Source organism: Lemur catta, unplaced genomic scaffold (assembly GCF_020740605.2).
Source record: "Lemur catta isolate mLemCat1 unplaced genomic scaffold, mLemCat1.pri scaffold_67_ctg1, whole genome shotgun sequence".
NCBI classification, from domain to species: Eukaryota; Metazoa; Chordata; class Mammalia; order Primates; family Lemuridae; genus Lemur; species Lemur catta.
In genome coordinates this window covers 859,533-872,589 of record NW_025423866.1, presented here as the reverse complement: position 1 = coordinate 872,589, position 13,057 = coordinate 859,533, and the positions used below count along the sequence as shown (strand labels likewise).

The following is a 13,057-nucleotide window of genomic DNA, read 5'->3' as shown; positions in this document are numbered from 1 at the left end:
AGTGGTGTATTTGGAAAGTGAGTCATTTAGACCCTTACTGCCTTTGCCATTCTCTTATTTTGTTTGACATTCCTGAACTCCGGGACAGCTTCTATAGTTGGCAGCAGGACATGACCAGGACAAGGCACTAGACGGGGTCACACGACTCAGAAGCCCTAAAACCCCTTGGAGCTAAAACCTCATAAAATTTCCCATGTGTTTGCAACTTGCTACCATTTGGTCGAATGAGGACACTTTTTATCTTCATTATAGGAAAAGTTATCCTACAATTTGCAGAGAAAGGGATTTTGACATAGAGGAGGAAGCATCAGGGGAGTACAACACTTATTGTGCCTTTACCCCTCCATCAGCAGCGAGGGTCTAACTCCTGACCTTTCTCCTTCAGGGCCCCTGGCGTCTGTCTGTGGGCTGAGGTTACTGCACCGTCAGCAGAAGCGGATCATTGGTGGGAAAAATTCCTTAAGGTAAAAGGTTCTTTGAAGCAGATTTTCCATATTAAAGAATTATTTATATACATACAGCGTTACAAACTAGGCATGTTCTATTATTATAGAAGGGATTTGTTTCATTCATTTTATTTTCTAAACTAAATACAGACTGCGCTGATAATCACACTGTCTTTTGACCTGTGTTTAATTTATATAGACCCTGTTCTTCTTTTTTTTTTCTTTTTTTTTTTTTTGAGACAGAGTCTTGCTCTGTCAGCCGGGCTAGAGTGCCGTGGCATCAGCCTCGCTCACAGCAACCTCAAACTCCTGGGCTCAAGCGATCCTACTGCCTCAGTCTCCCAAGTAGCTGGGACTACAGGCATGTGCCACCATTCCTGGCTAATTTTTTTCAATATATATTTTTAGCTGTCCAGATCATTTCTTTCTATTTTTAGTAGAGACGGGGTCTCTCTCTTGCTCAGGCTGCTCTCGAACTCCTGACCTTGAGCGATCCTCCCACCTCGGCCTCCCAGAGTGCTAGGATTACAGGCGTGAGCCACCGTGCCCGGCCATCTCTTTTTTTTTTCTTAAGAATACTTTTGACTTACGGAGAAGTTTCAAGAACAGTACATAGAGTTCCCACACACCCCTTTCCCAGTCCCTCTGCGGTAACATCTTACATTACCAGGCTACCTTTGTCATACTTAAGGGACCGACCTTACTTAGCATCACTATTAACTAAATTCCACACGTTATCTGAATGATTTCACTAGTTTTCACCTTATGTCCATTTTCTCTCCAGGATTCCACAGAGCCCCTTGCATATCACATTTGGCTGTCATCTCTTCTTAGCCTCCTCTGTTCCATGACAGTTTCTCAGGCTTTCCTTGTTTTGGTGACCTAGGCAGCTTTGAGGCGTCCCGGGCAAGCGCGTTGTAGAATGTGCTCAGTCTGATGTCCCCGTGAGTAGACGAAGGCTGCGGGTCTGTGGGGGAGACCACAGAGGTCAGATGCCTTCTTGTCACGGCCTCTCGGGTCACACTCCCAACATAGCTGATCACTGACGCCTTCGCCTTGATCACTGGGTCAGTGTAGCATGTGCCAGGGTTCTCTGCTGCAGAGGGCTTCCATGCTCCTGGGAAGGAACATGGGAAGGGCATAGCAACTGTGAGGGCTGGGAGGTCAAGGCCGCCTCCTCACATGCACCGTCTGGACTGCGTCCACACAGGCAGGTGCCTCTTTCCCCTTGGGCCTCCCTGGGATGGAAGTTTCAAGTGCCCTGGAGGCTTTGCCAAGCTTTCTCTTCCCTGTGCCATGATGACTGTGAACAGTGGCTCCATGGCCAGGACCCAGAGGAAGGACAATGATGACATGGACATGTCATGTGAACAAGAAATGAAGCATCGTTGTTTTGAGCCATTGAGATTTGGGAGTGTTTGTTACTGCACATTACAGAGCCTATTCTTTCTCAGGGAAAGGATCGTTGTAAGAAGAGATGACAGCCAAATGTGATATGTGGGAACTCAAGGGCAGAAGTCAGCAGGGTTGGGGCCACAGAAGGCACAGTGTGTCCATTAGTGGTTTACAACTCAGCCTGGGACACAGCCAGACATGGGAGGTCTGCTCTGATGTGATGTGGCCTCCGTGGCTTGATGGGGGGCCAGATACCATTAAATCCCCCTGTCACAGGGTGAAGCTCTCCCTTCTAGATCTCTCCTAATTACTGCAACACACATTGATTTTGTCATACATCTCATCTCAAATCAAATCATCACCTCCCATCAACCATAGCCAAGACCTGCTCCCGACTTTGTATTTCTGACCCTGGTATAGTCCTCTTCTCTTTACCAACTCAGAATCTTAGTATTATTTTTGGACACAGCTTCTGCTGTGGTCAATCACTTGTAGAGGTTCTACCCACAATGTTACACTGACTTTCAACTTTTCAATTCTATGGCTCCCTGTCCACTTCAGAACCTCCTACCCTTCTGTCTGCACCATTATGACAGACGCTATTTAACTTCCTGCTCTCTCTTCACCCTTCCCTTCCTCCCTTCCTGGTGTCTGTCTCTAATCTAAAGACCTGATCAATTCTTTCTACTATGCGAACTCCCTTCGTGGTCGACCATTGGTCTTCCACAGTCCGGTTTCAATCTACTTGCCCAACTCATCTCCCGTTACCCCTGCACCTCAAACTCACAGCCCAGACAGCCTGCTGGGCCCATTTTCCAAGTGCGTGTGGTTCTTTGTGAAAAGGTCCCTCTTCCTCTTATGCTTTAACCTCTTTTCTCCTTCTCCAAGTGACAGATTCTGGCAACCCCTCAATGCTTGGCTCAAATGTCATCTCTTCTGTGAAATCTTGATTCTTTTCCTATTCTGGACAGAATTAATCATTCCTTTTTCCTTTTCCAGTTTGGAAAAATCATATTTGCTCTTTGGTGTTTGACTCAAGAATCACCTCTTATTTTCCTTCTTTCTGTATTAGTTTACTAGAGCTGCCATAACCAATATCATGGACCAAATGGATTAAACAACAAGAATTTATTGTATCACAGTACTGGAGGCTAGAAGTTTGAGATCAAGATGTTAGCAGGCTTGGTTTCTTCTGAGGTCTGTCTGTCTCCTTGGCCTGTAAATGTCCATCTTCCCTGTGTCTTCACATGCTCATCCCTCTGTGTGTGTCTGTGTCCGTCTGTGTTCTGATTGCCTTTTCCTATTAGGACATCAGTCATATTGGATTAGGGCCCACCTTTGTGACCTCTTTCATATTAATTACCTCTTTAAGGATTCTATTCCCAAACAGAGTCACATTCTGAGATACCTGGGGTTAGGAGATACCTGGGGTTAGGACTTCAACATATGAATTTTGGGAATACACAATTTAGCAAATAACATCCTTCCTTCCTTCCTTTCTACTTCTCTCTCTCTCTCTCTTTCTCCGTCTCTTTCTTTCTTTTCTATGAAAAAGATAAGTTGAGCCCTGTACTTTCAGTAGGAATAAAGAGCAATGAATACATGGTCCTTGTCCTCAAGCAGAGTCTAGTCTCTTAAAGGGGACAGGCATGTAACCAAATAAGACCAAGCTCCCTTCAGAAGGAATCATCAGGCTCCTTTGGGGCTATGTCAGAACTCTGTATACCAGGCTTCAGCTAAAGAACTCCCCACGTTGTTCTAGAATGCCTTGTCTAGCTTCCCATTTCAGGAAGAAATAGTGAACTTCTTAAGGACAGGGCCACTTCAGTCATCTCTGAATTTACAGAGCCCAGAATTGTGCCTAATACATAATAAATGATCAACAAGTACTGGTTGAATTGAACCTAAATAAAGTGATGTTTTATTTTTATTCTTGAAGGATTTCTTGCTATGGATGAACTTTTTCAAGACTTAAAAAAGGGACAAGCTTCCTGGTTAAAGTCATGTCAAAGGTGGGCAATTACATCATATTTTGCTTTCAAACTGATAAAAATATGGATTCATATCTAAAAGAAGCAATGTTTCTACAATATGGGAGGGACGACCTCAGAGTTTTCTTCTATTTAGAAATCTCGGCCGGGCGCGGTGGCTCACGCCTGTAATCCTACCACTCTGGGAGGCTGAGGCAGGTGGATCACTCAAGGTCAGGAGTTCAAGACCAGCCTGAGCAAGAGCGAGACCCCGTCTCTACTAAAAAAAATAGAAAGAAATTATCTGGCCTACTAAACAATATATATAAAAAAATTAGCCGGGCATGGTGGCGCATGTCTGTAGTCCCAGCTACTCAGGAGGCTGAGGCAGGAGGATCGCTCGAGCCCAGGAGTCTGAGGTTGCTGTGAGCTAGGCTGACGCCACGGCACTCTAGCCCATGCAACAGAGCGAAACTCTGTTTCAAAAAAAAAAAAAAAAAGAAAGAAAGAAATCTCTCAGGTCTTTTCCACTGCAATGAGTTATGTATCTAAAAATGATAAGTGCAATGACAAATTAATATTAGTTACCTTTTGACATGAACCAAAAATAAAAATAAGCCTTATGCTCTGTGAAAATGACCAAGAAGTTAATCAGAATCTTACAACAACTTGAAAACATTTTGAGGAAATAAAAAAGTACAAAATTAGAAATGCCTGACTTAATTATTAAATAACTAAGCTTTAACAACTAATTTATAGCTTGAACAGTCGGGTCTAGTTTAAAGTTACTGGTGACAGTGTTTGTAACCGGCGGTTGCGTGGGATCGAGGGCACACTGTGATTGCCCGACACAGAGTCGCACTCTGTTTTTATTCAGAGACTGATGGTGATTTCCCCTCAGTCTCATCTCCGTCATCTGCCCAGGAGGCAGCTTCTGTGGGAGAATCCCGTGTGGCTGTCTGGGGCTACTTGCACCCCGTCGCGGCCCAGGTGGCGGAGCTGCAGCTGGCCCCACTGCACCGGCAGCCGGGCCTGGCGGATGGGCAGAAACTCGAGAGCCGGGCAGGCCACGCTCTGAAGCTCCTGCTTGGTCACCGCCTTTTCAGCAGTGTCCTGCCCTTCCTTTTCCATCTTTTCGGGGTCTTTGTAGAAGTAGAGACCAGATGTGACTTCCCACAGGGATGGGGGTAGTGACAGCCAATACATACCACCCCTGGGAAGGGAAAGGCTGGGGGTGGCCGTGCTGTTGGCAGGAGTGACGCTTGACCCGCTGGAACTAGAACTGTGATGTGACAAGATGTCATCAAAGTAGAACAACGACAACAACAATAATACCAGCAGGCACTTACATAGCAGTTGCTATAAGCCAGGCAGTGTTCCGCCACTTTTATATATGTGAACACACTGTACGTTATTTTTTGTTTAATATCACAAACACGTAATATGCAAAAGACTATTAACTCCTATGCATTTCTAGTGAGATGCCGTTTCCCATTAAGTCTCTTAACAGATGACCAAAAAAAATAAAAAACAAAAAAAAGCAAGCCTTACGTTACGAGAGGCTATCAGGGACCACCCAGCAAACCTTTTTAAAAAGCTACTTATGCCATGTAATTGAGCTCATAGAATTTCCTTTTAAGTATCGAATATATTATGCGACCAAAATCCAAAGTGATTCTTATGAACAAACAGCACATAGCTAAACTGGAAAATTATTCTGGGACCTCACACTGTTACAAAGTTTTCCCTTCCACAGAAGCAGAATCTTCTTCCCCAGAACATCCTTCTTTATTCCTTATGAGATCTCTTAGTGCAGCTCAAAGCATGCTTGGTCCTCTGAGAAATGTCTGAGTAACACAGCAGTCATTTGTCTGGGGTAGCAGCTTTCTTCCTTGCTAAACCTAATCAGTTCTTTTAGCTCTTCTTTATGTGAGATGTGGATAATGCATACGTGCATATAAAAGATACATTTACAAAAATGTGTGCACCGTGTGGTTTAGCAGGGGATGCTCTCTGCATGGCTACGCGAGTACGTGATGCGTTGATAAATCATGCACACGAGTCCTTGTGGGGCGGGCCCTGGTCAGTGCAACGGGAACACACTGCGTAGCTGACCAGTGCAATACAAGCAGCCTGAACAGTACAAGCCTGAACCGCGTGGCTCCGCCTCTACACAGATTCTTCTCGATAAAACTTACCCTGACTGCACCTGCCTCTCCTGCCTCTTCTTCCACCTCCACCTCTTCCACAGTGAATATATTTTCTCTTCCTTATGATTTTCTTAGTAACATTTTTTTTTTAGAAATGAGTTATTGCTCTGTTGCCCAGGCTGGAGTGCAGTGGCACAGTTGTAGCTCACTGTAACCTCCGAACCCCTGTGCTCAAGCGATCCTCCCGCCTCAGTCTCCTGAGTAGCTGGGACCACAGGTGCACACCACTACACCAGGCTCTGACTTTCTTAATAATATTTTCTTTTCTCTAGCTTACTTTACTGTAAGAACACAGTACATAATGCATATAGCATACAAAATATGTGCTAATTGACTGTTTATGTCATTGGTTAGGCTTCCAGGCAACAGTAGGCTATTAGTAGTTAAATTCTGGGAGAGTCAAAAGTTATACGTGGACTTTCAACTGCATGGGGTCAGTACCCCCAACCCCCATGTTGTTCATGGGTCCACTGTACTGACACTGCCGGCCTCTCTTTTCCTTGGTGCGCAGTCAGCATGCATGTCAATTGCAGTTTTAGTTTCTTTCTTTCTTTTCTTTTCTTTTTTTTTTTTTTTTTTGGAGACAGAGTCTCAGTCTATCACCCTGGGTAAACTGCAGTGGCATCATCACAGCTCACTGCAACCTCAAAATCCTGGGCTCAACGATCCTCCTCTCTGAGCCTCCCAAGTAGCTGGGGACTACAGGCATGTGCCACCATGCCTGGATAATTTTTTCTATTTTGGGTAAAGATGGGGTCTCGAACTCCTGACCTCAAGTGATCCTCCCATCTGGGTCTCCCAGAGTGCTAGGATTACAGGCATGAGCTACTACTCCTGGCCTGTAGTTTTACTTTCTCCTAAGCGTATTTCGTTGCTTCAGTGTTTTTGTCTTTGGATCAAATTTATTTATTGTTTTGGTCAGAATTTATGGACAATCTGCAAAGCAGTAGCCATAGGAGGGATTGCCATGCTCGCATTAGTCAGGGTCCCAGGGAAAGAGATGATGCACTCAAAGGGGTCGCCGAAAATACTTAAGTTGACAGACTATCTAGAAAAGCCAGGACAGGATTAAGGAGACCAACAACCTGTAGCAAAACCCCGGAGATAAGCGACAAGCAGAGGCCCTTATCACCTCTAAGCCTGTTGGGGACCGGGAGACGGGGACACTTACCAGAACTCAGGGCTCTGGCTGTGGAGAGGGGCTGCCGACAGAACCAGAGGCTCCAGAGGGGGAGCGAATGTCTCTGAGAGAGTGCACAGGCAGGAAAGCTCAGCCTCTCTCCACCCTGCTACGGACCAAGCCCAGCGAAAAGCAGAGATCTCAGAAGATGACAGGGGAAGAGGCTGGTCTTCTGGGCCACATAACAGGGTTGGTGGGCTCTGGAGGGACAAAGGAAAAATCCAGCCCTACACAAAAGGCAGGAAGAGAACGACAGGTTCCCAGAAAGCAGGGACTATGCACACGGCACCTTTCCATGACCACGTCCAGTGTCTCGTGCAGGGCTTGACACACACGTGCTCAACCAGGGTCTTAATGAACCCATGAATAGATTAGAAGTCAGATGCTCCTGAAATACAAGACGTTGCAACTAATAGGAGAGTACTCATGAATTCTGGCTTTTTTAGACAACCAACATGCCACATATTACTATTATTTAAAACGTCCTCTTCTAAAACAATATCTTTCTTTTATTAATCAACAAATATTAAAGGAGAATCTGATAAGTCTGGCTTTTCGGATCGTCCCTAACCTGTGCATGGAGGAATTGTCTTCAGAAGGGAGTTTCTGATGTCCTTAAGCACCTAAAATTTTTATAAGTAAATAAAAGAGCAAAGCTGTCCTGAAGAGAGAATCAAGGCTGCAAGGCGCAGCAGCAGGAGGCGGACTACGGTTCAAACCCTCACTCCACAGCCGGTGTTTCCAGGGGTGGGTCACCCGCTCTCCGAGTGCCTCAGTTTCTTCACCCATTCAATAGAGTATCGACTGGCTTAAAAAATATACAAAATAAAATAAAAATAGGAGTAATAACAGTACTACCTCTTAGACACTCCTTTCTAGCAACTGTTCTACCTTCATCAAATGCCATCATATTGCACAGTGCATGTTCCGATCAGTCAATAACTTCTATTGCTTCCGACAACTCAAAATCTCTTCCTTTAATCTGTCATTGTTTGTTCTCTCCAGCTGACCCCATGGCTTGGTTACTGGACTCTGCCTTACTGTCTAGCTCATACATTAATAAATGGGCACCTTAGCTCTGCTCTGCAGCTCTGGAGACCGTGCTTAGAGCAGGGCTGCCAGAGACGATGCAGACTTTCAAAATGTAAGTAAATACAGATGATGTTTAGATAAAATGCAAAGTAAAAAATTTGAATTTCAGACAGACAACCAATATTTTTTTAGTATAAGTATGTCACAAATATTGCACGACAACCCCAGATCGGAAGCCATCTTTCAAATCAACCTTGAGTTCTGAGGCGCTGAGAAGCACTGCTCAGCTCGTCCATTGCCACATTGTCCCTCTTTCCCTGGGGCCTGAGCACTGTCAGGGGCGACCCTATCTCACTCTGGGGAGGAGCGTGCGGTGTGGCGGGACGAGCTCAGGGAGTGGACAGCTGCCGGGCAGCCACGCGAGCCCAGGCAGCCCCAGCCAGTCCAGCAACCCAGCTCTTCTGGGAAGGAGGTTTAAACAAATACCCTCCACTGGGAAGAAAGAGATCACGGTGTCTGTGGGTTCTCAGTATTGGGTGTGTATGTAAAGCTGTATGAAATCGTGTGAAGAGATTAAAATTTTAATGACCACCCTTTGCACTCTAAGGATCTATCAAAATTCCGCCTTGAGCTTCCTGAGAGAGAAACTTCCTTTCCCGTCTCGTTGATAAACCGACACGGGTTCTGTTTGCTCTGTAAATGTATGAAAAAAGGGCTGGCCTTTCATTTCCTGGTTTGGTAAGGACTGTTGAGAATCTGGAAGTCCTTGGACAGGCTAATGAAATGGAATTCTGAAGACACTATCCAGAATCTTATCAAATTCAAAGTGAACTATAAATTTTTATCACTTTTTGAAACCCAAGTGCAAGCCCAACTAACCTGGAGGTAGAATTGGGCCTGTCCACCTGGATCGGGAATGGAGGCAGAGGCTGCAACGTGTCCCACGAGTCCGGTGGGGCAGATCCTGGCTGACGTACGAAGACTCATTGTTTTCATCTTCATTATCCGTAGAAATACACCCCAACTGACTGCAGAAAGGTAATCGAACTGATCAGCAAATTCATATTAAATAAGGCATCTGGAGAAGATATTTTTGACACTCAAAGTTGTTTTTAAAGTTTTGGGTTCTAATTCTTGTCATCTTATTTATTACTGTTAACTCTGCAGATAATAATTTTACCAGTTTTATTTCAAAATGTAGTCCATCTTTTTTCTTTTAGAACAATCGCTCTCACTCCCTCTCAACCATATACTTTTCCTCTGTGCTTACTTTCTGAATGTTAATATGAGTGGACTGTCCAGGTCAACATTCTGGAGGCAGCGGTTATGAACTGTCCTTCTACAGCCAGACGTCGTCCTGACCTGTGTCACATATTCACGTGATTAGTCCAAAAGCCTGTCTCCCCCTTCTCCTCCCACCTGCTCCCCCCCACTGTGACCAGGGCAAAATCCCTACATTCTCTAGGTAAGCTGAATGCGTGCCCTCTATTTTTGTAAGAATATAAGACAAGTTTCTACTCTACATGGACGATTGTTTCATTGCATACCTTCAAATCCCCTGGCTCTGCTATTTCTAGCCTTTGGTTGAACTTGGAAAAAGTAACTTAACCTCTTATGTTTTCTCACCTTTCAAATGTAGAAAATAAAAATTATCTCTGAAGTTGTCTTGAGGCTTAAAGAGAATCATTTTAAACACTGCTGAGCACGTGCTAGAGGCTGTGACAGAGTCATGGTCTTCACTACGGAGCTGTGAGCACGTGGAGCTCTCAGGTCTAAGACTCACTCAGTCAGGGGCGCCCTGTCTCCCTCTGGGGAGGAGCGTGCGGTGCGGCGGGACGAGCTCAGGGAGCGGACAGCTGCCGGGCAGCCACGTGAGCCGAGGCCACGCTCGTCCAGGCAGCCCCAGCCAGTCACCGAGCAGGGCAGGGTACTCAGGCCTGGCTACTCCTGCCCACCGTAGGGCTGCCTTGAAGGACAGCTGGCTCTGGAGCTTCCCCTTGGATTGATAGAGTGTCCCGTATGTGTCACCACCTGCGGTCACCCTATCCAGACTACTGTCTCCCCTTTATCTTCCCCACACGTTACTCCCACCACGAGCCTTCCATTCTCTTTACCCCATCTCGCTGTGTACTTCCTGGAGAACTGACACAGCGAGGACAAGTCCCCCATACACACCACGCTCAAATACAAGTTCACACAGTGATGGCGCCTGGTACACCTGGAAGGGAATAAAGATGGTAGGATTGGATCGGATTATAGTTGACCCGTGAACAACACAGGTCTGAACTGCAAGGAACCACTCACATGCAGATTTCCTTCCACCTCTGCCACCGCTAAGACAGCAAGATTCACCTTCCTCTTCTTCCTCCTCAGCCTGCTCAGTGTGAAGCCATGAGGATGCAGACCTTAGGATGATCCACTCCCACTGAATGAATACTAAACATATTTTCCCCTCCTTATGATTTTATTAATAACATTTTCTTTTCTCTAGCTTACTTAATTGTAAGAATACAGTATATAATACATATAACATGCAAAATAGTTAATCACCTATGTTATCAGTAAGGCTTCTAGTTAACAGTAGGCTATCAGTTGTTTTGGGGGCATCAAAAGTTACACATGAATTTCTGACTGTGTGTGGGGAGTGCTGGTGCCCCTACCCCTAGCATTGTTCAAGGGTCAACTGTACTGTTAACAAGCAAAGACCTATATGTATGTGGGGGGAGAGAGAGAGAGAGAGAGAGGGAAGGAGACAGAGAGAAAGAGAGAGAGAGACCCGAGAAGGAAGCAATGTGGAGAAAAGGAGGTACCCCTGCTCCAGAATTCACCCCTTGAGCTCCTTACTGAAGAGCTCAGAGTCTCAGCCGAAGCAGTAGAACTTCACCTGTTGACTGTATCCCATGCCCGGCTAGAACTCTAAAACTGTGTTGAGCTGAACTCCTGATCCCATACCTTAGCCAGCCCTGGGCCTCTGAATTCCCAGTATCTGGCGGGTTTTCAGAAGTCTGGTAACCATAGCAACTATTAGCATGAGAGATTTTCTTATCTAGAACTCCTGCCTGGTTCCTTACTTTGTCTTATTCTCACAGTTGTCCTTTAAGGAAGGATTGTTTTTTTTCATTGAGGAAACTATAGCCTAGAGGAGTTGAGTAACCTGTCCTAGTTCTACCGCAGTTAAGTAGCAGAGCCATGAGTTTGAGATTTTTCTGTCTGACCTCTGACCACTCTTACACTGTGTCCCTTTAGGGAGACTGTACTAGCAAAGGTATTTAGACCCGAACTAAATCTCTGATGCACAAAAGAGCAGGAACAAGGTTTATCCTTTACAGTTAAACCCAAACCAGTCTGAAAGTGAGCAATTTCAATGCAAAACTGTTTTATAGTTTCAATCTTGTTGACAAAGTCACAGGCTGTAGGTGGCCTATCATTCGGTGACTCTGCACCTGCTCCCCCCTTTGTCAGCTCTGCCCATCGTCGGCTGCGTCCTGCATGCCCCGTCTATGGATCACACGGGCAGAGAGTCTTCTGCTCTTGTAAACTTTTGGAGCCACAGATCTCCCAGCTCCCACATCCCTCTCGAAAGTATCTGCAGATGCAAGTCCAGCCAGAATCATCTCATGATTAACAGGCCAGTGGAGACTGTCTTTGTGTTGCTCATGTAGCCTGTTCAGCAGATTGTGCTAAAGGGTCACGACCCACCTCCTGTGAGCTGCCCACTCTGCTGCCAGCCCCCAACCGTCACAAAATATTCTGCTTCTTACGGTCCATTTCTCCACGACCACAGGAAGCTCGAACTGAGCTGTGCCGCAGTTGCATAATTAGTTCAGCTCTTGGAAAACTGTGCTTCCTGAATGTTTTGCAAGCTCTATATGGAACTGAAACTGTGTTTTATTCTCAGCACAACCACAGCCTAATAGGTTACAAACCTTTAGGGATTGCAAATGTATGGGAGGGATTGCTCCCTCCGTCCCAGTAAATGCATTCTCCCCTGCTCAGGGCCTCTGTGAAGCAGGGTCCAGTGAAAGCTTAGCCTCGTGAGATGGAGCCTGACAAAATCCACCTGCCTAAAGTTCATCCTGTCTATCCAGAAACTAGCCTTGACTTCAATTTTCTTATACTACTGGAAATAAGGAAATGGGGTCTGATAAAATGTCCTATGTTTGTCAATTGTTTGTACAATATGATTGACACTTACCAGGGATAGACAGGCCATGGGGGACCTTGGTCCTGTGAGCCCTGGGGGCATTGGAGATGGGGAGGAGGGCTGGCAAGAGTTGCTTGTGACAAAGTCACTTCATGGAACATGGAAAGGAAGTCATTTCTCCTCCAGGGATCCTGGCAAAATGTGGAGTGAAGAGGAGAGGCCAGAAAGCTGTGTAAAGGTCTTCCAGGAACAACCTCCAAGACCCAAGTGCAGATGCTGGAGCCTCCCCTTGGCCTGATGGCATCTCCCGTGGCCACGGCCCACCGGCGCTAGGGCTCAGCGGGGTCCGGCTGTCTAGGGCCTCACCAACCCTGACTCTTCCCGGCTCCCCAAGACCTTGCACCAGACTTCAAGCCCAGGACATAGCCTTTTTGCTATAAAAGAAGGATCTTAATTTCCAAAGAAAGCACTTGAGGAACAGAAGAGCAGGTTTCTCCCCTATATAAGCAGAATAACTTTAAAACGGCACAAAAAGGAAGAATTTGAGAGAAATCATGGCAGACAGTCAGCAGGTTTTGCCTCTGGAATAAATACAAATGCCCTCATCTGTTTACCCGAGTACCTGGGACCGGCTGGTGGTGGGTGGGGCTGACTGGCTGGCTACATCCTTCCGGAGGGTC

General features: G+C 45.9%; 1 protein-coding gene and 1 long non-coding RNA gene across 5 annotated transcripts; one reads left to right on the top strand and one right to left on the bottom strand.

Moving 5' to 3' along the window:
• Positions 1-3,319: 3,319 nt before the first annotated feature.
• Positions 3,320-9,898, top strand: LOC123630021. Its single transcript, XR_006732546.1, has 2 exons — positions 3,320-3,853; positions 8,207-9,898. It is a non-coding gene; the product is annotated as an uncharacterized LOC123630021 (long non-coding RNA).
• On the bottom strand, positions 6,780-12,888 carry LOC123630018. 4 transcript variants are annotated; one of them, XM_045539347.1, is made up of 5 exons: positions 12,429-12,888; positions 10,348-10,451; positions 9,113-9,261; positions 7,491-7,589; positions 6,780-7,401 (listed from the first exon to the last, which is right to left on the bottom strand). In XM_045539347.1, exons 1-5 carry the CDS (start codon positions 12,536-12,538, stop codon positions 7,189-7,191), a joined length of 675 nt encoding a protein of 224 aa, XP_045395303.1. In that variant the 5' UTR covers positions 12,539-12,888; the 3' UTR covers positions 6,780-7,188. The 4 variants fall into 4 exon arrangements, 3 of the variants coding, with proteins under 3 accessions (XP_045395303.1, XP_045395305.1, XP_045395304.1); XM_045539349.1 differs by having other exon boundaries at positions 6,780-7,589; XM_045539348.1 differs by lacking the exon at positions 7,491-7,589.
• Between the last annotated feature and the right edge of the window lie 169 nt (positions 12,889-13,057).